This window comes from Macaca mulatta, chromosome 1 (genome assembly GCF_049350105.2).
Source record: "Macaca mulatta isolate MMU2019108-1 chromosome 1, T2T-MMU8v2.0, whole genome shotgun sequence".
NCBI lineage: Eukaryota > Metazoa > Chordata > Mammalia > Primates > Cercopithecidae > Macaca > Macaca mulatta.
The window spans coordinates 232,808,931-232,834,341 of NC_133406.1; the positions used below are offsets into that span (position 1 = coordinate 232,808,931).

Genomic DNA, 25,411 nt, shown 5'->3' on the forward strand with positions numbered 1-25,411 from the left:
GGTATTTTTTAATAGCACATTAAAAACACACAGCTAATAAGCAGAGAAAATAATAAGCCTCTTAAAATTCTCCTTGTATGCCTTTCCTCCTTGCTGTGTAAAATGTGTTCACTGTTCTTCTATTTCAGTGCTATAGGGACAGTTAAGAGCTACAAATGAAGGTGATACGGAATTTAATTTCACAAAAGAAATGAGGGACAAAACAAGGAATGATCAGTAGTTTGCTAAATGCCCTGTTTATTCTGCAAACAAGGCTTAGAAATGTATAGACACAATTTGTAGGCTGAGAAATCTCTGTGTCGTTGTGAGTTCACAACTATACTTCCGCAAAAGCAGTAGTGACAGCCGCTTCTGAACACATTAACCTACCATTGTTTTGTTTAGAGCGAACATAGTGAGAATGGATTCCTAATGGCCTGTTTCTCTAAGTGATCATCACAGTTCGCTGCTCTAGTCTTTAAGAACAAGTGGAGCCTTCACTTGAGCCGCCACCTCCTTGCCGTTCAGGGCTTCAACAATTGCAAGTGCAAACTCGAAGCTGGTCCCAGGCCCCCGGCTTGTAAGAATCAGGCCGTCCTTTTCCACACGATTCTCAGAGTAGGTGTAATGACCTGCAAAGTAGAAACAGAAAAGGTGACATTCTAATGGGCTATGTGATGAGAAAGACGATTACTTACCAATTCAATTCACTATGACAGCATGTAAACCCAACTTGCAGGCTAGCCATTCAAAAACATTTACTTGGCGCTCCAAGCTCTTAGAAGCCCCCTACAAGAGTATTTTTAAAACTGCAGAGCAAAGGGTGAGAGAAACCACTGTTAGAATGAAACAAATATGTGTAAGTTAAATGCAGCTGCTAAGACTTTAAGTGTCGGGGGAGATGTCAGTGAATGACAGTTACTCACATCACTATTTTACAACAAAGCTCCAGTGTCAATTCTGAAGTGCCAGGGAAAGGATGAGGGGATGCGGCAATGCTGAAGGCAGAAGCCACCCTGATCAACATGTGGCAGCATGCACACCCTCTGATGCCTCAAAAACAACCACAGCACAACATACTGGAGGCGGGTATGCATGTGTGTGTGCGCGTGCAGGTAGAAAGCACATTCACTCTCAAGGACTACTTTCCTTCTGCATCCCCGCAACCCCTGTGCCAACCAGTTGGCTATTTCTTGGCAAATATAACATCAAAACTGGGATTCTTGAGCATGGATGCCCTGAGCTCTGCCCCTCCACAGCAGGTAGTCACCAGCCTCTCCACTGCACACAGAGCCTAACCTCTCCCGCTATACCCATCCCTATCACTCTCCCACCTGGAGCTTCCCTTACTGAATACAACAGGTTCTCTCCTGCTCCAGGATGAGCTCAAGGGCTGCTCCCTTCACCCATAGACCAGCTCTGGGTTCCCAGTTTCTTGCCCCTTTGGTTTCAGCATCAACAAAAATCCCTCAGAGAGGGTATCTGTGACCACCCCCTCCTCCCCAAATTACGTTCCTCTGTTGACTCTATCACCGCATCCTATTTACTGCCCTCCCAGCATTGACACAATCTATCACAATCTATAAACATTTCATTTCCTTGTTTATTGTTTACTCTTTAAAAGGGCTGGGCCTTCATCAGTCCCTGTCTGGCCAATGATATCCATGGCACACAAGAGGCGCCCCTGAAGTGTGAGGTCAAAGGCACCAAACACCATTCTCGACTGATCTCTTTTCTCCACCTGTCCCCTGCTTTAAAGAGGAAGGATCTCTGCATGATTATAGCTCTCCCTTCTGGCTGTGCACCCCTTCAACCCATGCCCAGCACCCAAAAGCTCTCTCTCCAGAGTGTGAAGCAGGGCACAGCCAGTTCCCCATGGAAAGCCCTTGACAACTCTCTCCAGCACCTGAAGGTCACACTGAACTCCATGTCACGGGGCATGGAGCCCTCTGCGGTCCGGCCTTCGCACAGAGACTGGGCTGGGACCAGAAGGGAGATGGAAAGGAACCTGCTGTCTGGGTAGAAGCTGGTGGTGCCTGCACTAAGCTGGTGACAGTGATCCAGAGGAAATGGAGGTTTGAAATGAAGGCCTAGGTGAGGAGGCTTCAAGAATGACTCCCAGCTGCCTATCCCAGGTGACTGGATGATGGTGACACCACTTAGTGATGTGGGGACACAGAACAGATTTAGCGGAGGGGAAGCGACAAAGCTCCTCTGTGAACTCCTGTTTTATCCTGATGCACCTGCCACACAGGCAGGCGGGTGGCTCTGGCCACTAGAACTCAGTGCAGACCTGGGAACACCCCGAAGGCACAGCTTTCTCTTCTTCTGTTCCCAGTGCCAGGTACTAAGGAGGAGCTTAGGAAACGTCTGTTCAATGAACACACATAAAAATTCATCCGAAAACCTCCCTTCAACAGAAGCAGAGTGCTTCTGCTGTATTAATGAGCTTTTGAAACCACACAATGTTCATTTCTTTTCCAAGGAGATTAACAATGGCTACAGGAACTTGTCTTACTGTCATTAGAAACCAAGCCACCGCTGATCGAAGGCAGTGAGTTATCTCAATTGATCGTTCACAGGCAGTTACTCCTTGTTCTACTCTTTCTCCTCTTCTCACTACTGTGCTTGACTAATCTAAAAAATTTAAAAAATCAGGTCACCCACCAAAATAAATGAATAGAGTACATTAAAAATTTCCAATTTAACTATTGTAGAGAAAAAGAGGATCCCTAGTTTGAGGGGAAAAGGTTTATCATAATCTGGCCTCATTTACTGATGGTTAAACCAGGCCAAGACTATTTCAAATGATAACCTAGAAACTGGGTGGACTAGGTCTTCCAGAGCGACGGTGAGATGCACAGCTGAGAGTGGGACAACACAAGGCACAACTGTAAATGGTTCACTGTACAGTATCTTTGTGGCTAAAACAGTGCAAATAGGGTTTAAACTGGTTAAATATGCTTAAAGGTTCTACGGTTCTTGTCGGACTTTTAATCGGGAAAAGCAAAAGGTTTAAGGTTGCCACCTGCATCCACCTAGTGGCGAAGACAGCACACACATCCTGTCAGCGCTAGGAAGGCACTGTGCAAACTTGAGGGTGGAACTGTGACCCTATAGTGAATTCAGATTTTACACTTCCCGTTCCAACCAGCAGAAGGCATTGATTTTTATTTCTTTATTTTTTTAAACTAGACTCCAAGTCTTAAAGTCTCTTCAGAGAAAAAGCAATGGGAAGCCGGGCACGGTGGCTCATGCCTGTAATTCCAACACTCTGAGAGGCCAAGGCAGGTGAATCACCTGAGGTCAGGATTTGGAGACCAGCCTGACCAACATGGTGAAACCCCGTCTCTACTAAAAAATACAAAAAAAAAAAAAAATTAGCTGGGCCTGGTGGCCGGTGCCTGTAATTACAGCTACTCAGGAGGCTGAGACAGGAGAATCACTTGAACCTGGGAGGCAGAGGTTGCAGTGTGCTGAGATGCGCCACTACACTTCAGCCTGAGTGAGAGAGCAAGACTCCGTCTCAAAAAAAAAAAAAAAAAGTTGGGGGGCTGGGCGCGGTGGCTCACGCCTGTAATCCCAGCACTCTGGGAGGCCGAGGCAGGCGGATCACAAAGTCAGGATATGGAGACCATCCTGGCTAACACGCTGAAACCCCGTCTCCACTTAAAATACAAAAAATACGCCAGGCATGGTGGCGGGCGCCTGTAGTCACAGCTACTTGGGAGGCTGAGGCAGGAGAATGGCGTGAACCTGGGAGGCGGAGCTTGCAGTGAGCACAGTGAGCGCCTGGATGACACAGCGAGACTCCGTCTCAAAAAAAGACAATGGGAGAGCACAAGACACAGGTCAGCAACCACGAGTCAGGGCTGAGGCCAGATTACTGCCTGTTTTTGCAAATGCAGCTTCACTGGCACAAAGCCACCCTGCGTTTTTAGGACTGTCTGTAGCTATTGTGGAGCTGCAACAGTTGACTAGCTGCCAAAGAGCTGAAGTCCCAGAAAGCCTGCAATATTTACCACCTGGCCTTTGGAGAACAGTCAGTTGACCCCTGAGCAGAGTTCTGGGTTCAAATCCCAGGTCTGCCATTTGGTGGCTGTCTGACCTCTCAGAGCTTCACTTTTTGGTAAAATGAGAATGACATCAACCTAGCAAACAAACAGTACTCAGCAGTGGTGGCATGCAGTGGCGTACAGAGGCTAGGTGAGGGCAGTTTTTTCACCAACAATCCTGAAGCAGGTTTATCCTCAGGCAACGGACAAGGAAACAGGCTCGGAGAAACTAAGGAAACCTCCCACAGTGAGTAGGGAAGCTGAGGGCCACCCCAAGATGCCAGGCTCCAGAAACCCTGCTCTTCAGTGCTCAGGTATGGGACCAGGCATGCGGATGCCATCAAACAGTGGACAAATGAGAAATGGAATCACACATTACACTTATAACCGACTTATTCTAAAATCGGAGGAATTAAAAGATTATGGGGACTGGGGCTGGTAGCACACACCTGTAATTACAGCACTTTGGGAGAGCAAAGTAGGAGGGTCATTTGAGCCCAGGAGTTTAAGTACCGCCTGGGCAACACAGTGAAACCCTGAATCTACCAAAAACAAGAAAAAAGAAAAAAGACTATGGCCTTCAGATGGGATTGCTTATCTGAGGAGAAACTGTCACACTGATCTTTCAGGTTCACAATGAGGACAAGGGCCTCACCCAGAGCAGACTCCCAGGTGATGACTGCAGCCCTACCTCTCAAAGTGTCCTGAAGGGGTAGACATTTCAAGTATCCACTTCTTATAATAGAGGTTACTGACTAAATCCAACACCTGGTAACTTAAATGTGTGTGGGAGCCTTTTGCTACCACAGAGCAGGGGAGGGGCAGGAAGGCAAAACTGGATGCAAGGCAGAGGGCTGGGCTTGAGCTCTGGCCTCAGTCTCTCCTTATTTGTGAAGCTAGGATGATGCCACCTGCCTTGCTGGGCACTGGGGACCAGGAAGCTCCACCAAGATAACATAGGGGAACCTGCTTTGTAAACTCCGAGTGTGAGCATCAACAATCTGATATTTTTCTATGCCTGACCGACCTCAATGTTTTTGAGGCCCTAAAGGAAAACAGATGCAACAGGTACACCTTCAGGTAGTCCAGGAGGGCGCTCTGCTTGAGTCTTCCCTCTGAAGACATCACAAAGGGAGCCCAGTTCTGTTCTTTCTACTTCTTTCAACCCTCTAAAATCCTTCCATGAGCCGGGCGCGGTGGCTCAAGCCTGTAATCCCAGCACTTTGGGAGGCCGAGACGGGCGGATCACGAGGTCAGGAGATCGAGACCATCCTGGCTAACACGGTGAAACCCCATCTCTACTAAAAAATAGAAAAAACTAGCCGGGCGTGGTGGCGGGCGTCTGTAGTCCCAGCTACTCGGGAGGCTAAGGCAGGAGAATGGCGTGAACCCGGGAGGCGGAGCTTGCTGTGAGCCGAGATCCGGCCACTGCACTCCAGCCTGGGTGACAGAGCGAGACTCCGTCTCAAAAAAAAGAATTAAAAAAAAAAAAAAATCCGGCCGGGCGCGGTGGCTCAAGCCTGTAATCCCAGCACTTTGGGAGGCCGAGACGGGCGGATCACGAGGTCAGGAGATCGAGACCATCCTGGCTAACACAGTGAAACCCCGTCTCTACTAAAAATACAAAAACTTAGCCGGGCGAGGTGGCGGGCGCCTGTAGTCCCAGCTACTCGGGAGGCTGAGGCAGGAGAATGGCGTAAACCCGGGAGGCGGAGCTTGCAGTGAGCCGAGATCCGGCCACTGCACTCCAGCCTGGGTGACAGAGCGAGACTCCGTCTCAAAAAAAAAAAAAAAAAAAAAAAAATCCTTCCATGAGCTTAAAGTAAATTAAATTCCTACATTTAAAATGCCCAGAAACCAGAGCCTTTTTAAAAAAGTACTAATTATTATTATTATTTTTTTGAGACGGAGTCTCGCTCTGTTGGCCTGGCTGGAGTGCAGTGGAGCAATCTCGGTTCACTGCAAGCTCCACCTCCCCGGTTCACGACATTCTCCTGCCTCAGCCTCCCAAGTAGCTGGGACTACAGGTGCCCGCCACCACGCCTGGCTAATTTTTTTAGTATATTTAATAGAGATGAGGTTTCACCGTGTTAGCCAGGATGGTCTCGATCTCCTGACCTCGTGATCCACCCGCCTTGGCCTCCCCAAGTGCTGGGATTACAGGCGTGAGCCACCGTGCCCGGCAAAAAGTACCAATTTTCAGATAGTTATAATGATAACACAGTATCTTTCCAGCAACTAAAATGAAACCATGAGCAGGGCACAGTGGCTCACATCTATAATCCTAGTACTTCGAGAGGCCAAGCCAGAAGGATTGCTTGAGGCCAGGAGTTCAAGACCAGACTGTGCAATATAGTTAGACCCTGTCTCTACAAAAAAATTTAAAAATTAGCCAAGTGTGGTGGTTCATGCCCATAGTTCCAGCTACTTGGGAGGCTGAGGTGAGAGGATTGCCTGATCCCAAGACGTGGAGGTTACAATGAACTGAGATCACACCACTGCACTCCAGCCTGGGTGACAGAGCAAGCCTCTGTCTCAAATAAATTAAATAAATTAACAAACCATGGATTTTCAGGAAAACACTGCTCTGGATCAAATGTAAGTGTATGTAGAATGTACAACAGCAAGACAGAACCCTCATGTAAACTATGGACTCTGGATGATGATGTATCAACGTGGGTGTAGATTCTGGTGCGGGATGTTGATAGTAGGGGACGCTATGCATGGCCAGGGGCGGGTGGCTGGGGAGTGGGTAGCAGGTGAAGGTAGACAGAAATTTGGCTGTGAACCTAAAACTGCTCTAAAAAAATAAAGTTTAGTAATTTAAAAACATGCAGTATAATGAAAAGTGCATTACTTTTAAAAGGGAGCTCAGATATGCTCACAATGGCATTCAAGGATGTTCATTACGGCATGGTTTACAAGGGCAAAAGCAAAAAACCACCTCCATGCCCACCCCCAGGAGAAGGTTACAAACAGCACGGCACATTCTAACACTGGACTAGCAGCTGCACTTAACGAGGATGAAGCAAATCTAAATCTACACATGCTGTTAAAAGATAACATAAGATATAACGTTAAGTTAAAAAAAAGCAAGCTGTAGAACAACACATTTAGTAGATCTCATTTTAGTTAAAATAAAAAGGATAGTATGTATATAGATAAAATTCTATAGTTATACAAGAAACTTTTTTTATTTTTTTGAGATAGGGTCTTGCTTTGTCCCCCAGGCTGGAGTGCAGTGGTGAGATCACAGCTCACCACAGCTTTGACTTCCCAGGCTTAAGCTATCATTCCACCTCAGCCTCCTGAGCAGCTCCAACTACCAGTGTGCATCACTACGCCTGGCTAATGTTTTTTGTATTTTTAGTAGAGATGGAGTTTCACCATGTTGCCGAGGCTAGTCTCCAACTCCTGGGCTTGAGCGATCCACCCACCTCAGTCTCCCAAAGTATTGGAATTACAGGCGGGAGCCACTGCGCCCAGTCTACAAAAAACTTGTGGTGGCACATGCCTGTAATCCCAGTTACTTGGGAGGCTGAGACAGGAGAATCCCTTGAACCTGGGAGGCGGAGGTTGCAGGAAGCCGAGATCGCGCCCCTGCACTCCAGCCTGGGCAACAGAGTGAGAGACTCCATCTCAAAAAAAACAAACGAACAAACAAAAAAAAAAACAAGCATATGGGCTGGGTGTGGTGGCTCACGCCTGTAATCCCAGCACTTTGGGAGGCTGAGGCAGGCAGATCACGAGGTGAAGAGTTCAAGGACGGGTGTGGTGGCTCACACCTGTAATCCCAGCACTTTGGGAGGCTGAGGCGGGTGGATCACGAGGTCAGGAGTTCAAGACCAGCATGATCAACATGGAGAAATCCCATCTCTACTAAAAAACACAAAAATTAGCCAGGCATGGTGGGGCGCACCTGTAATCCCAGCTACTCAGGAAGCTGAGGCAGAAGAATCGCTTGAACCCAGGAGGCGGAGATTGCAGTGAGTGGAGAATGCGCCATTGCATTCCGGCCTGGGCAACAGAGTGAGACTCTGTCTCAAAAAAAAGTTCGAGACCAGCCTGACCAACATGGTGAAACCCCATCTCTACTAAAAACACAAAATTAGCTGGGCGTGATGGCATGCACCTGTAATCCCAGCTATTCAGGAGGCTGAGACAGGAGAATCGCTTGAACCGGGGAGGCAGAGGTTGCAGTGAGCCAAGATCACGCCACTGCACTCCAGCCTGGGCGACAGAGCGAGACTCTGTCTCAAAACACAAACAAACAAAAACAAGCATATACTTACCTCCATTCATCATTTTGTCTTTAGCAAGAGGGTGTGTGGTAACTTTACTTCCAAAACCTATTTCATGAGCCAAAAGAGCAGTAGGACCTAAAAATAAAAATAAAAAGATCTAAGTGCGGATATAGAAAAACCCCACGTTTAAAAAATCACAATAGTGCCTGGCACAGTAGCTCCTCCCTGTAATCCCACCAAATGGGGAGGCCTAGGTAGAAAAACTGCTTGAGCCCAGGAATTCAGCATCAGCCTGGGCAACACAGACCCCTTCTCTAACAACAAAAACTGCAACAGCAAAGTATTCTTCAAAATCAAGAGGCTCTTACCAAACATACAGCTACGATTCTAAAATGAAACACTTCCTAGTACGAGAGATAAAGTATGTTTATAACAATTTGCTGAGCACATCTGGCAAAAGCACAGAAATTCAAAATACTTCAATAACCATTTACTCAAGAAGATTTACCTTGATACCAGCAGAGCATACACAGATAAACAATGTGCTCACCTCTCTCACCTCCCCCACCCCCAGAACAGGGACCACATATACCACGAGTCCAAAGGAAAGGGAGGATTACTGTGGGGCAGGCTGAACTTCTTACCTCACTCTTAGTAAAAGGAAAGACTTAGTTACATCCTAAAGGCAACTGGTACTCTCTGAACTTCTGGATTGTATTGCTCTTTTATAGTTTTATTTTCTACATGAAAATGGGAAATTAGGCCAGGCGCGGTGGCTCATGCCTGTAATCCCAGCACTTTGGGAGGCTGAGGCAGGCGGATCACGAGGTCAGGAGATCAAGACCGCTGGCTAATATGGTGAAACCCCATCTCTACTAAAAATACAAAAAATTAGCCGGGCGTGGTGTTGGGCGCCTGTAGTCCCAGCTGCTCGGGAGGCTGAGGCAGGAGGATGGCATGAACCCAGGAGACGGAGCTTGCAGTGAGCCGAGATCGCGCCCCTGCATTCCAGCCTGGGCAACAGAGCGAGACTCCATCTCAAAAAAAAAAAAAAAGAAAAAGAAAAGAAAATGGGAAATTAACACTCATTCATCCACCTGTCCATCCAGGTATACCAGCTGGTAGGATTAAAATCGACAGCACACTGTCCCTGAAGGAGATAGCCTGTGAGGTGCCTGGAAGTGTGAGATATAAAGGCACTAGCATCACTTTACGAAAGCTACTTAAGCAAAGAACCACATGGAAGTGTCAGTTAATGAAGTCTTTCCAAATTGACAGGTCCTAACTTGAGATTTTTATTTAAATGTATTCACTGAAAATGGCCAACTTCAGGGAGGGTCACAAGCATATTGCGTATGTAATAGTCCTCAAATAAGGATTAAAAACAAAGATTTCATATACCTTTAATTGTTATTTCATCTTAAAGCTTTTTACAAAGTATTCATTCTACCTTTTTTCTCTAAGCCGCACATATAAACATTCTAAAGCCTCACATGACACTTAGAAGGATGTTTCAGAACAGCACCTTGACTTTGGAAACACTTAGGGTGCCCTGGATGGCTAAGATCCTACGGCACAGTCTGTACACTTTTAGTGTCAGCAAACTTGAGAGGTCTTGGTCTTACTGACCTTTCATTTTTCAACAAGACTCCAAGGAAGGAGTTATATAATATACCCACAGGCTACTCAGACTGTAACTGTTACAAACAGGAAGATCACACAAATACTACCTAATTACATAAGCTTTCTGCCTAATATCAGGTGTCAGTTTCAGACCAAGTCCTGATTTATAGCTCTTAAATCAAAAGCCTCAAATGTCTCTTTTCCACGTTACTTTTTACACACAAGACAGCTATGTATGGTAGCAAAGTTTTCAAGTCTATAAGAATTGAATAATAATTTTTATTTGAATGGATTTATAAATTGCTTTTAATTTTTATTTGGTACGAGTTTAAGAAGAAATTCCTACATCATCTTGTATTTTAAAGTAAACTTTAATAGATGATTGTACAGTGAGGAAAGTGATCAGTGAGAATTTTTAGGCTGCTCCCTTCAATGTGGTAATAAAATCACTGCTACAATGATGTGCATAAATTTACGTTACAGTTGGATGCAGGAATTTACTGATGTCTTTCTTACTCATCATGGTAAGCTCATAATTACTGTTTTCTGGGGCTTCAGACCCCTATTTGGAATATTGGAGAAGAGACATTTCACTCTCCTAGGACCTGGGATTCTGATGGATGAAAACTCTCTGCACTCTGCACTACAGTGCAGAGGGTGCAGCTGACCACGTCCCCTTCTGCAGCCAAGAGCGCCACCCTGTGGTGACTTGCAAAATGACCACGTCTGCCAACTCCCCAGCTCCTCCAGGTGGCCAAGACCTTGTTTCCAGAGGCCTTATTCCTAGACCTGGGAATGTCAGCTGACAATTGTCCACTCCTCCAACTCCACACTTCCTCCGCCTCCCCCACTCAAAGTAAATCTCATTTAATTTTCTTCTCAACATAGACTCCCTTCCAATTTGCCTTCCTCATTCACTCAAAATTAAGGACTAGGCTAATATTCTTTGTGTTCAAAATGTTTCCAATTCCTAACTGCAACACTTCAGAATAATCCTGGATGAGCATGGTGGCTCACGCCTGTAATCCCAGCACTTTGGGAGGCCAAGGTGGGCAGATCACGAAATTACGAGTTCGAGACAAGCCTGGCCAACATGGTGAAACCCCGTCTCTACTAAAAACACAAAAATTAGCCAGGCATGGTGGCAGGCGCCTGTAATTCTAGCTACTCGGGAGCCTGAGGCAGGAGAATCACTTAAACCTGGGAGGTGGAGGTTGCAGTGAGCCGAAATTGTACCACTGCACTCCAGCTTGGGCAACAAGAGCAAAACTCCGTCTCAAAAAAAAAAAAAAAAAATCTTATTTTTCTGTTTGCCAATTTAAAAGATCCAAATCTCTTTCATCACTCCTCTTTTCCATTCCCAAAACCCTCATCTCAATTCGCTCAGCTCATCATCACATTTTTTCCTATTTTTTGTGTAGTGCCCACAACAGTGGTGCAGGATATTCAATGGTATAAACACCCTGCTAGTGTGTTTTCCATTTTTACTTTATATACATATATTTATGTGTGTTGTGGTTTTTTTTTGAGACGGGAGTCTCGTTCTGTCGCCCAGGCTGGAGTACAGTGGCATGATCTTGGCTCACTGCAAGCTCTGCCTCCCGGGTTCACGTGAGTCTCCTGCCTCAGCCTCCTGAGTAGCTGGGACTACAGGTGACCGCCACGACGCCCAGCTAATTTTTTGTATTTTTAGTAGAGACGAGGTTTCACCATGTTAGCCAGGAAGGTCTCGATCTCCTGACCTCGTGATCTGCACGCCTCGGCCTCCCAAAGTGCTGGGATTACAGGCGTGAGCCACCACCCCCCTGGCCTATTTTTACTTTTTTTCTTAAGAGACAGAATCTTACTCTGTCATTTAGGCTCAAGTGCAGTGGTGTGATCATCACAGCTCACTGTAACCTCAAATTCCTGGGCTCAAAGTGATCCTCCCACCTCAGTCTCCTGAGTAGCTGGGAATAGAGGTGTGCACCACCACACCAGGCTGATTTTTTAAAATATTTTTTTGTAGAGATGGGGGTCTATGTTGCCCAGACTGGTCTTGAACGCCTGGGCTCAAGTGATCCTCCTGCCTCAGTCTCCCAAAGTGCTAGGATTACAGCTATGAGCCACCACAGCCAGCCTGTTTATTTTTTAATGTTGATTTTAATTATTATAAGGCCCATGCTTCTTGGCATGGCATTTGATCTAGCCTCAGCACAAAACAGTGAGCCAGATGAGGTTCATCTTTTTTTTTGTTGTTGAAGTCTCGCTCTGTCGCTCAGGCTGGAGTGCAGTGGCACGATCTTGGCTCACTGCAACCTCCGCCTCCCGGGTTCAAGTGATTCTCCTGCCTCAGTCTCCCAAGTAGCTAGGATGACAGACATGTACCACTATGCCCCGCTAATTTTGTTATTATTATTATTTTATTTATTTATTTATTGAGATGGAGTTTCGCTCTTGTTGCTCAGGCTGGCGTGCAATGGCGCAATCTTGGCTCACTGCAACCTCCACTTCCCAGGTTCAAGCAATTCTCCTGCCTCAACCTCCCAAGTAGCTGGGATTACAGGCATGAGCCATCATGCCCAGCTAATTTTGTATTTTCAGTAGAGACAGGGTTTCGACATGTTGGTCAGGCTTGTCTCGAACTCCTGACCTCAGGTGATCCACCCGCCTCAGTCTCCCAAAGTGCTGGGATTACAGGTGTGAGTCACCGCGCCCGGCCGTGGCTGATCATTTTGCTACTTTTGTGGCACAGGACAAACTGACTTGCGGTTTTTACTTTCAGCAGAATCATAAGGAAACAAACTCAGCCCAAACTCTTAACTTTCTTCCTTTGGTCAAAGCATCTAGGACTGAGGCTTGCTTCACAGCAGCAGAGCCAAAGAAAACCAAACTCAAGGATCTGTGACTTTCTCTCCAAAGAGGGGTACACCTGCTTGGGCTGCAGTGACTGCAGTGCCCTTTGGCAGAGATAACTACCTGAGCCTCAGGGCAGGTCAAAAGGCTAGTGATGAGTCTTGTAGCAAGCCCATGTACAAGACCTGCCAGGGTGGTCGACCGCTGTGGTTCTTCCCAGCCCCTAATGCCAGGGTTCTCAAACATTTAGGTCTCAGAATCCCTTTAGCTTTTTTTTTCTTTTTTTTTTTTTCTTTTTTTTTTTTTTGAGACGGAGTCTCGCTCTGTAGCCCAGGCTGGAGTGCAGTGGCCGGATCTCAGCTCACTGCAAGCTCCGCCTCCCGGGTTCACGCCATTCTCCGGCCTCAGCCTCCCGAGTAGCTGGGACTACAGGCGCTGCCACCTCGCCCGGCTATTTTTTGTATTTCTTAGTAGAGACGGGGTTTCACCGTGTTAGCCAGGATGGTCTCGATCTCCTGACCTCGTGATCCGCCCATCTCGGCCTCCCAAAGTGCTGGGATTACAGGCTTGAGCCACCGCGCCCGGCCCCCTTTAGCTTTTATGTGGGTTGTATCTATGAACATCTGCCATATTAAAAATTATTACTTTTTTTTTTTTTAGATAATCTTGCTCTGTCACCCAGGCTGGAGTGCAGTGGCGCCATCTCGGCTCACTGCAACCTCCGCCACCTGGGTTCAATAGATTCTCCTGCCTCAGCCTCCTGAGTAGCTGGGATTACAGTCATGCACCACCATGCCCAGCTAACCGCCCAGCTAACTTTTGTATTTTTAGTAGAGATGGAGTTTCACCATGTTGGCCAGGCTGGTTTTGAACTCCTGACCTCAAGTGATCCTCCTACCTCAGCCTCCACAGTAGCTGGGATTACAGGCGTGCACCACCACACCCAACTAACTTTTGTATTTTTAATAGAAACGGGATTTCACCATGTTTGCCAGACTGGTTTTGAACTCCTGACCTCAAATGATCCGCTCACCTCAGCTTCTCAAAGTGCTGAGATTACAGGCATGCGCCACCATGCCCGGCCAATTATTACTATTAATGGCAAAAACCACAATTACTTTTACACCAACCTAATAAAACTGGGAAATTTTTAAAACACAGTAATAGATGCTCAAATGATGGTATCATCCCACTCTGATGTCACTCCTGAAAGACTGAGAAGAAAAAAGGCAAACAACATTTTGTTTGAAAGACATGGTCTCAATCTGTTGCCCAGGCTGGAGTGCAATCATAGCTCACTGCAGCCTCTAACTCTTGCCCTCAAGCAACCCTCCCATCTCAGCCTCCTGAGTAGCTGGGACTACAGGTATGCAGCACTGTGCTCGGCTAATTGTTTGTTTGTTTGCTGAGATGGGGTCTATGTTGCCAAGGTTAGTCTCAAACTCCTGGCTTTCAAGAGATCCTTCTGCCTTGGCCTCCCAAAGTGCTGGGATTACAGGCATGAGCCACCACACCTGGCCCCTCAGTAGTATCTGCTTTGACCTTGCAAGTGCACCAAAAGAACATTGAGAACCACTGACTGAATGTATCAAGTCCCTAGGACCTCCGGCCCGAAACTTCTTTTAAAAAGCCTACTGTGTTGAACAACATAGCAACATGTTTTGATGTTGATGTTTACCAAACCATCCATTCATTCATTTATTCATTCACTCTTCTGACAAATATTTATTTATTTTATTTTATTTACTTATTTATTTTGAGGCGAAGTCTCGCTCGTGTACCCCAGGCTGGAGTACAATGGCACAATCTCGGCTCACTGCAATCTCCGCCTCCTGGGTTCAAGCGATTCTCCTGCCTCAGCCTCCCATGTAGCTGGGATTACAAGTGCGCACCACTACGCCCAGCTAATTTTTGTATTTTTGGTAGAGATGGGGTTTCACCATGTTGGCCAGGCTGGTCTTGAACTCCTGACCTCAGCTGATCCGCCCACCTCGGACTCCTAAAGTGCTGGGATTACAGGTGTGAGTCACCGCACCCGGCCCTGACAAATATTTAATGAAGACCTACACAACAAGGAAGGTGCTGGCAAAAATTACAGCATGGGAAAAAACCAAGATGGCAGAACATCATCTGATATGAAAGCAACAAGAATGGATTTTAAAATGGCTATGAGAAAATAAAATATTACTAGGATACAAAGATGAGGGACATCTGTGAAGCACCAAATGTCCTTATTCTAAATTGTGTGGCAGATAATGCGGTGCCCAAGATAACTCGGCAGTGAGAGAATCAGAAACGCCCGGAAGCCAGCAGAAAGCACCACGGCGCTTCTGAATCTGCAGGGCAAGCACAGGGCAGAGCTGCTGTGCTGATGTTTGGCGGATTCTTGCTGACTGTGTGCTGGCACAAAGACTTTCTGGCACAGAGACCTGCTGTAACAAGCTGTTTACTGAATTCCAGAGGGCCTTATTTTCCTCCGAGGTCAACCAAACACGGAAAACACTAAGTTTCACAGCACGTAGACCAAAGGCATGGAGAGGCAGAAAACGGAACAATTGTCCTCATTTCTGAAATGACACCACCTTCATGCCACCCAAACTAAATACACCAACATAGACGCCCTGCATGCTTTATGAAGGGGAAGAGCTATTTGAAATCAAACCACCGGCCGGGTGAGGTGGCTCAAGCCTGTAATCCCAGCACTTTGGGAGGCCGAGACGGGCAGATCACGAGGTCAGGAGATCGAGACCATCCTGGCTAACACAGTGAAACCCCGTCTCTACTAAAAATACAAAAACTTAGCCGGGCGAGGTGGCAGGCGCCTGTAGTCCCAGCTACTCGGGAGGCTGAGGCAGGAGAATGGCGTGAACCCGGGAGGCGGAGCTTGCAGTGAGCCGAGATCCGGCCACTGCACTCCAGCCTGGGTGACAGAGCGAGACTCCGTCTCAAAAAAAAAAAAAAAAAAAAAAAAAAGAAATCAAACCACCGAATGAAAGGCTACCCCACCCACCAATGACGCTGCAACACAGGCTGCCCCTGCACGTCACCTGCACAGATGGCGGCTATCAGGCCCTTCCGGTTTTCCTGCTCCTTCAGTATCTCCTTCACGGCAGCAGACTAGTGAAAAGAAAACCAAAAATATGTCAAGTTATCATTAAGCCACTAACCAATCGCTCACTAGGAAACTTTGGAAGAATTTCATTTTAGCTTAAACCACAAGCTCTCTGACCTATTTTCCAACAATATTTCTAAATCATTGGTATAAAAATGATCAAAACGTGTCTGTATTATATTATCAAACCCAAGCAAGGCATTTCTCATAAGAGAAACGCATTCCTCCACATTTAAAGATCAGAAGAAAGAAGCAATTTGACCCTTGCCATTTTGTACTCCATGGAGAAACAAAAAGGAGGAGGGAATGTGGTGTTTTGGGTGTTTTCAGATGGCAGATAGAGGAAGAGAATCTAGCAGGAAATGATCCCTCATGTCTGACTCAACCCACTTCTTGAGTGCTTCTGGCAGCCCCAACTCTGCCTGCTGGTGTGCCCCTCACCCTGGCCTCTGACTCCTCGCATACAACTTAAAATGAGGAACAGTGGTGTCTGCTGATGGCATTTGTCATTCCTGCTGGCAGCCCTAGCCCCACAGCCTCCCCCAGTTCAGACTTTGAGTAGACAATTTGCCCTTCCCAAAACACAAAATCTGATCATTCTTCTGCTGGTGGAAAAAAACTAAATCATCTTACTTTGGACTGTATTCACCGAAATCTGTTCATAACGGTTCCACCAATTCAGCTTACTTCCACGGCAATTTTTTTTTTTTTTTGGATAAGACAGGTTCTTGCTTTGCTGCCCAGGCTAGAATGCAGTGGTGCATTCACAGCTCACCGCAGCCTCAAACTTCTGGGTTCAAGCCGTCCTCCCACCATAGCCTCCCGAGTAGCTGGGACTACAAGTGTGCACCACTGTGCCCAGCTAATTAAAACAAAAATTTTTGTAGAGATGGGGTCTCGATGTGTTACTTAGGCTAGTCTCAAACTCTTGGCCTCCAGTAATCCTCCTGCCTCAGCCTCCCAAAGCACTGGGATTATAGGTGTAAGCCACTGCGCCTGACCTCCAGAGAAAATATTAAAAACGTTTTTTTGAGGCTGGGTGTGGTGGCTCATGCCTATAATTCCAGCACTTTGGGAGGCCAAGGTGAGTGGATCACGAGGTCAGGAGTTTGAGACCAGACTGGCCAACATGGTAAAACCCCGTCTCTAACGAAAATACAAAAATTAGCTGGGCAAGGTGGTGCGTGCCTGTCCCAGCTACTCGGAGGTTGAGGCAGAATAATTGCTTGAACCCAGGAGGCGGAGGTTGCAGTGAGCCAAGATTGTGCCACTGCACTCCAGTCTGGATGATAGAGCAAGACTCTTGTCTCAAAAAGAAAAAAAAAAAGAAAGAAAGAAATTTTTGAGTTAATGCTACAACACCATTTTGTTAATTTTAGTTGTTTCTATTTTTTTTTCACAGCCTCCTCCCTGAAACATCTGAATAATAACAAAATCAACAGAACACAAGCAGATGCTGAAATTCTTTAGTTTTTTTCCCCCCAGCTTTATTGAGGTATAATTGAGTAGAATTTTTACCTCAGATAAATTCTGTGCACCCAGATTACCTCCTGGTAGAACCACCACATCATACGGTCCCTGTAACAGTTTAAAACATAAAGAAAACAAAAACATTTAATTTCAACTGTGCATTAAAGTGACAGTCCAGTAACACTTCCCTATTTTAAATGTGGGAAGCACAGGAGATAGCCTAAATATCTGCCAATAGAACAGTTAAATAAATTAAGGTGTATCCATATGACAGAATGTTATTTTAACTAGCAAAAAATGCAAAAAACCTGTATATAGTGACATGCAAGGATGTCCATGCTACAGAGTAGCAGGGGTAGTATAATCTCCTTCCTGTAAAAGACAATGATATATGTATTTATGTGTAGATGTATGCGTGTATGAGTACAATCATCACAAGCACCCCCACCTGATATATTGTATACAGGTAGTCACAGACCAAGGAAGACACTCTAGTTGCTAACAGGAGTAGTGTGGGATGGGGCAGAGGTAGAATGAGAATAGGACACTTAACATTTTGACTTTATATGTGTCTATATTGTTTCAATTATTGTTCAATAAGAATGTACATGAGCAACTTAAAAAATTAATAGAAAAACAGGCCAGGCACGATGACTCACGTCTGTAATCCCAGCACTTTGGGAGGCCGAGGCGGGCAGATTACCTGAGTTCAGGAGTTCAAGACCAGCCTAGCCAAAATGGCTAAACCCCCATCTCTACTAAAAATACAAAAATTAGCCGGGCGTGGTGGTGCACACTTGTAGTCCCATCTACTTGGGGGGCTGAGGCAGGAGAATTGCTTGAACCTAGGAGGCAGAGGCTGCAGTGAGCTGAGGCTGCGCCACTGCACTCTAGCCTGGGCAACAGAGTAAGACACTAAAAAAAAAAAAAATTAATAGAGAAACAAATTTTAAGTAAAAGGCACAAACTTTTTTTTTTTTAACATTATGAAAAATGTAACGGGGGAGAATTTGAGTATCCCCCCCCCAAAAAAATCCTAGAAATCTAATTAATTTCAAACTTCCTGAAATTACAAAATGGAAATTGTTTTAACAATACTTTAGGACTTTTTATTTATTTATTTTTATTTTATTTTATTATGTATTTATTTATTTATTTTTGAGACAGAGTCTTGCTCTGTCACCCAGGCTAGAATGCAGTGATCTCAGTTCACTGCAACCTCCATCTCCTGGATTCAAGCAATTTTCCTGCCTCAGCCTCCCAAGCAACTGGGATTACAGGCACCCACCACTACACCTAGCTAATTTTTGTATCTTTAGTAAAGATGGGGTTTCACCATCTTGGCCAGGCTGGTCTCGAACTCCTGACCTCGTGATCCACCCACCTTGGCCTCCCAAAGTGCTGGGATTACAGGCGTGAACCACTGTGCCCGGCCAACAATACTTTAGGACTTTAAAAAGAGGTTAAAAAAAAATCTAGTCATTAAACAAATTACAAAATAAAAATGTATTATGTATTTAGTGCAACCTATAAAATTTTTTGAGAGACAGGGTCTCATTCTGTCACCTAGGCTACAGTGCAGTGGTGCAATCATAGCTCACTATAGCCTTGAACTCCTGGACTCAAGCAATTCTCCCACTTCAACCTCCCCTGTAGCTAGGACTACAGGCATGCACCACCACAGCCAGCTAATTTTTTTTATTTTTGTAGAGACAGAGTCTCACTACATTGCCCAGGATGGTCTCGAAACTCCTGGGCTCAAGTAATCCTCCTGCCTCAGCCTCACAAAGTGCTAGGATTTCAGGTGTGAACCACTGTGGCTGGCTTAGAATTCCTTTTAAGACCATAAACATCCTACTGTTGATTCAAAACCAAGCAAAGCTCAAAACTCAAAAGAAAATGTGTAAAGTATAGAATTAATTTTACCCCTTTTAGAATCTGCACTGAAAAACAAAAACACACAAAAGGTAACACCACTTTCTCAAAAAACTACAGTAAACAGAACTACCATATGGTCCAGAATCCCACTACTGGGAAAGCAGCCAAGGGAAAGGAAATCAGTATACTGAAGAGGCACCTGCACCCCCTTGTTTACTGCACCAATACTCACACTAGCCAAGACATGAAATCAACCTAGGTCCAACAACAGATGAATGCATAAAGAAAATGTGAATATGGCATTTATACACAATGGAATACTATCCAGCCATAAAAAAGAATGAAATCTTGTCATTTGTGACTACAAGAATGAAACTAGAGGACATTATATTAAATGAAAGAAGCCAGAAACAGCAAATTAAACACTCCATGTTCTCACTCATAAGTGAAAGCTAAAAAAAAATTGATCACATAGAAGTACAATGTAGGACAGAGGACATTAGAGGCTGGGGAGGATAGAAGAAAGTGGGGATAGGGAGAGATTTGTTAAAAGATACAAAATTATAGCTAGATAGGAGGAATAGGTTCTGGTGTTCTATACCCCTGTAGGATGACTGTAGTTAATAATCGCAGCTTCAAATAGTTAGGAGGATATTGAACGTTCCCAACACAAAGAAATGTTTGAGATGATGGATATGCTAATTACTCTGATCCAATCACTATATATTATGCACGGAAACATCACGCATCCCATGAATATGTACACTTATTATCTGTCGATTGAAAATAAAGGTAATCACTGTTTTAAAATGGCCAGACACCATATGACACAAACACAAACAGAAATGAAAAAAAAATTATTATTATTATTTTTGAGACAGGGTCTCGCTCTGTCACCCAGGCTGAGGGCAATGGCACAACCACAGTTCGCTGCAGTCTCAAATTCCTGGGCTCGAGCAATCGTCTGAGCCCAAGTGATCCTCTTGCCTCAGCCTCTTGAGTAGCTAGAACTACAGGCGTGCACCACCATGCCTGGCTTTTAACATTTTTAATTTGCAGAGAAAGGGTCTCACTATCTTGCCCGGGGTGGTCTCAAACTCCTGGCCCCAAGTGATCCTCCCACTTTGGCCTCCTAAAGTGCTGGGATTACAGGTGAGCCACTGCACTTGGCCTGGAATATTTACTTCTGCTTGTCATTTTTAATTTGTTTCAACAAATCATATGTAAATACCAACAGTCTAATTTTCTACAATCCAGTAATGAAAAATCTGAACTTATTAGAAAGGATTAAACTTCTTCCTATGTATCTGAGGACAGCACAGGGAATCGCACTCCAGGTTCCTCAGCAGTGCACAACCAGCCATTCGTGAGCCAACTCTGCCTCCTTTCCCGCCATGACTCTGCTGTCAGAGGGTATAGTCCACACTCCTGTCACCCTGCCTGACGATGGAGTCTGCAAAAGCGCCTGTGGGGGAGCATGTTTCTGAGGAAAGGGATGCTAGCTTCCAGAAGTGTCCATCGTCCTTAAACGTAAGAGTCATAATTCTAAAGATACTGAAAAAGGAACACAACTAAAGTGGAACTCTGAAAGTATCTTTAGAAAAAAGAATAATGGCCGGGCATGGCACATGCCTGTATTCCCAGCTACTTGGGGGGTTGAGGTGGGAGGATTGCTTGAACCTGGGAGGTTGAGGCTGCAGTGAGCTGTGACTGTACCACTGGACTCCAGCCTAGGGGACAGAGCGGGATCATGCCTCTAAAAAAGAAAAAAAAAGAATGGAAAATGTGGCAGTTGATTTATAGCAGGTAAAAATGTGTAATAGGAGGCAAAGATGCCTGTGTAAGCCGGAAGAATACTGATGGGAGAACAATGCAGCCATCCATCTAAGCACCAACTCAACCATCTCGCCACACGTCCAACCGGCCACCTATCTACCCAGCCACCCACCTACTGAGCACATTCAGTATCAAGCAATTGCCACATTCTATGGATACAGAATAGAAAGACAAAGTCCTCACCCTCTTAATCTGTCAGGGGAAGACATTCAAGCAAAATCATTTTCTAAAATGAGTCTGTGCTAACAACAGTCTTAGACATTTCAAGAAACAAAGAAGCCGTATGAAGGAATACCTCCATGTATGGATTACAAACCTCTTTTTTTGCATCTTCAAGACTGGCATCAGGACAAATGACTACATCACGGCTACACTGTACTGGGTCTTTTCCAGCCAGACCTGCAACGGTGACCTTAATCTACAAGAAAGATGTTATCATAGTTAAGAACACTGAAACATAAATTCAGACTAACACTGTATTTAAAAAAAAATAGAGATGGGGTCTCACCCTGTCACCTGGGCTAGAGGGCAGTAACACAATCATAGCTCACTGCAGCCTCCAGCTCCTGCGCTTAAACGATCCTCCTGCTTCAGCCTCCCAAGTAGCTGTGATTACAGACATGAGCCACCACACCCAGCTAGAGTAACATTTACACAGCTGCCCTGTTTGAAAGTAACATGGTAGGAAATACTGCACCACAACTATATCAAATGTGAACTAATACATTGGCTAAATATACTTAATAACTAGGTCTGCCCTGGTTTGCCTGGACAGACTCTACTTATAGCTGCTGCCCTGTCCTGTGTGACTGGACATCCTTTCTCCCACAAACGTTCTGATTTGGGTGACCAGTTATATGATCATCCTGTTAATAACTCACCTTGCAAGTTTACTGTTGCCATTTAAACCTCATGGTATTTTTGTAAAATAGAAATGCAAGTCAAAACAATGAAATACTGCTTTATCTTTCAAAAATTTTTAAAGTCAACAATACCAAGAGCTGGCACTGGGAAAGTGGGAATTTTCCTACATTGCTGGTGGGACTACAAACTGGGACACTGGAGAGCAACTTGGCAAAACCTAGTCATGCTGACTATGGGCAGTCCTTCGGCCTAGTAATTCTACTTTTAGATATATAACCTCAAAAAACTTCCACACATTTGCACAAGGAAACCGACACAAGAATACTTATTACAGAATTGTAATGCTGTAATTAGAGGAATGGGTAGATTGTGGCATTCAGTACAACATCAGGCAGCAATTTTAAATGAATAAACTAAATTGACATAATGTCTTCATTTCTGAGAACCAGAGGAGTATAGGGTTAACAGACTCTGGGGCCAGGCTGCCTGGGTCTGAGTTCCGGCTTTTGGACTTACTGTGTGACATGGGTACATTATTTAATGTCTCTGTACCTCAGTTTCTTCAACCATAAAATGAGGATGACGGTATCTAACTCACAGGGTTGTTGTAAGGTTTATCAGCACTTAGAATGATGCCTGGCACAGAGTTAGTTCTACTTCAGTGTTCACTATTGTTAGAGAGAGAGAGAGAATATATAAACATGCAAAATGAGAACCACGGTCAAACACTACCTTAAAGGCAGGTGCGGTAGCTCACACCTGTAATCACAGCATTTTGGGAGGCCGAGGCGGGTGGATCATGAGGTCAAGAGTTCAAGACCAGCCTGGCCAAGATGGTGAAACCCCGTCTACTAAAAATACAAAAAATTAGCCAGGCATGGTGGCGCACGCCTGTAATCCCAGCTACTTGGGAGGCTGAGGCAGAGAACTGCTTGAACCCAGGAGGCAGAGGTTGCAGTGAGCCAAGGTCGCACCACTGCACTCCAGCCTGGGTGACAGAGCGAGATTCTGTCTCAAGAAAAAAAAAAAAAAGACATGCATGCATGGATACACAAGATTGCGAGGACAGCAGTTTTCTTTAAGCAAGGAAGAAGGGGCATGGGACTGGAGAAATTTACAAAAGAGGCTTCAACTGTATTTCTTCGAAGCATTTGTTCCTTAAGAAATGAGTCTGAGGGGCCGGGCATGGTGGCTCACGCCTGTAATCATGGCACTGTAAAATGCTGAGGCAGGCGGGTCACTTGAAGCCAGGAGTTCGAGACCAACATGGTCAACATGGTGAAACCCCATCTGTACTAAAAATACAAAAATTAGCTGGGTGTGGTGGCAGACACCTGTAATCCCAGCTACTCAAGAGGCTGAGGCAGGAGAATCTGTTGAACCTGGGAGGTAGAGGTTGCAGTGAGCAGAGATCACACCACTGCAGTCCAGGCTGGGCGACACAGTGAGACACTATCTCAAAAAAAAAAAAAAAAAGGAAAGACATGGGTCTAAGGACAGTGCAGTGGCTCACGCCTGTAGTCCTAACACTTTGGGAGGCCTGAGGTAGGTGGACAACTTGCGCTCAGGAGTTGGAGAGCAGCCTGGGCAACATGGCAAAACCCTGTCTCTACAAAACATACAAAAATTAGCCAGGTGTGGTGGCAGGCATCTGTAGTTCCAGCTACTTGGAAGGCTGAGGTGGGAAGATGGTTTGAGCCCAGGAGGCAGAGGCTGAAATGAGCCGAGATCCTGCCATTGCACTCCAGCCTGGACCACAGAGCGCAAAACAAAAAAGAAATGGGTCTGAAGGAGACATGGCAAGACATCAACAAGCACTAAATGGGGGCAGTGGATCAACAAGTATTTATTCTTATGTAATCTCTGAAATTTTGTGTATATTTGAAATCTCTCATGAAGCACTTTTAACACTATTTTATTCAAAATGATTTAAAAATCCAAAAACCATTTAAAACAGGAATGGCTACAAATCGATGTGGGACTTACCCCAGCTCGCCTCATGACATCTACAGGGATGACCGTCTCCATTTCCTCTGCTCCTTTAGCCAGGATGACCAGAGCTCTTTTGGAAGCCATTTTTATGTTATATGTTTAAAAGGCTTAAAAAAAAAAAAAAAAATTTCAAAAAACTTCCACTGCAACCCTGAGATACCCCAAAATTTAAAGTTTACGAGCATTTTCAAGCAGAGTAAGTACTTCCTAGGGAAATGGTTCTCACAGACAACTGAATACGAAAAAAGCAGCAGGGTAGTTACCTTAACGTTCATTTGTATAGTTTCAATTGCTCTGAGATGCAAACACAATGAGGCTGCTCAAAGGTGTAGTATTGCTTAGATTTTCTTCTACCATGTTCTCGTAAATCCAGCTTTAATAATATGCTGCAAATGAGATTTTCTAAAATACGTGGGTCTCTTGCATTTCACACAATGTACGTGGGATTTTCTAAAGTACGTGGGTCTCTTGCATTTCACACAACGCGGGGAGACGGTCTATTTTGAAGTACTGTTTCAGAGAAACGACTAAACTGAATTTCATGGGCAAAAATTTACATAGGGTCCTTCGCAATTAACCTGTAATTTTTTGGAGGGGATTTTTGTTTTCTCAGTTCCAATAACTGTACTAAAAAATTTGTGTGGGGGTCAACAGTGTTAAATGTCGGAGCACTTTATGACTGAGAAAGATGGAAATCCCCTCACTGAAGTCAACCCGACTACATTCTGTCTCTCCGTGCAGAGTTCTCACTGCAAACGACAGCTACTCAACGAGGTTCCCAATCTTTTTTTTGCCTATTTAGAGATTATCTGGAGGATTTACCGTCCAAGCAAAACACAGCTTAATAAAACGGTTAGCCAGTTCCATGCCGGCGAGAGATGAGGCAGAAGATTCTGGACGCTTCAGCGTTGCCACCACGCTGGCGGTCAGTCAAGTCCAACGCCAGCGACTGGGCCCGACTGGGAGGCTGGAGGCGAGGGCGGCCCAGACCCAGGCCCCGCGCCGGTTCTGAGCCAGCAGGACACCGTCCAGCGCCCCCACGCCGCCCAGCGCCACGGCCCACACACGCGCCGCGCCCCCGCTGGCCCTGACCTGCACCCCGCCCTTCTTCCTGCAGACGCAGCGCCCCGGCCCTTAGGCGACCACTCACCCCACACCAGGCTGAAGGTGCACGCACGCCAGCACGCACGCGCGCCGCCCGGCCTCCCTCAGCCCCACACTGCGCAGACTCACGCAGCCTTGGCATCTCCTGCGTCACGTCCGGCCGAGCCTACCTCCGACTGAGGCGGGGGTGGCGCCGGGGCGTTTCTAGTTGGACAGCCCTGGGTGAGGCGCATGGAATCCCCCACGAATGGCACAGTCCGGCCTGCCCCGTCGCCCGCGGGGCTTAACTGTCTCGGCAGCCACTCTTCGTGAAGAGCCGGTCCGTGGAGCTGCTGAGGGCTGGCGTTGTTGTCAGAGGGGTTCCTTAGTTCGCGCTCCGTGCACCCCTGCTCCCTTTGCGTTGTTCCTTTTCTGGAGCG

General features: G+C 45.8%; 1 protein-coding gene across 6 annotated transcripts; it reads right to left on the bottom strand.

Annotated features, from left to right (window-relative positions):
* Positions 1-217: 217 nt before the first annotated feature.
* Positions 218-25,111, bottom strand: PARK7 (Parkinsonism associated deglycase). 6 transcript variants are annotated; one of them, XM_015145255.3, is made up of 7 exons: positions 25,039-25,111; positions 23,883-23,995; positions 21,349-21,450; positions 17,367-17,426; positions 15,784-15,853; positions 8,327-8,413; positions 218-611 (listed from the first exon to the last, which is right to left on the bottom strand). In XM_015145255.3, the coding sequence occupies exons 2-7, from the start codon at positions 23,970-23,972 to the stop codon at positions 451-453; spliced, it is 570 nt and encodes a 189-aa protein (XP_015000741.2). In that variant the 5' UTR covers positions 23,973-23,995; positions 25,039-25,111; the 3' UTR covers positions 218-450. The 6 variants fall into 6 exon arrangements, with proteins under 6 accessions (XP_015000741.2, XP_015000861.2, XP_077832243.1 ...); XM_015145375.3 differs by having other exon boundaries at positions 24,981-25,111; XM_077976117.1 differs by having other exon boundaries at positions 24,152-25,111.
* Positions 25,112-25,411: the final 300 nt, after the last annotated feature.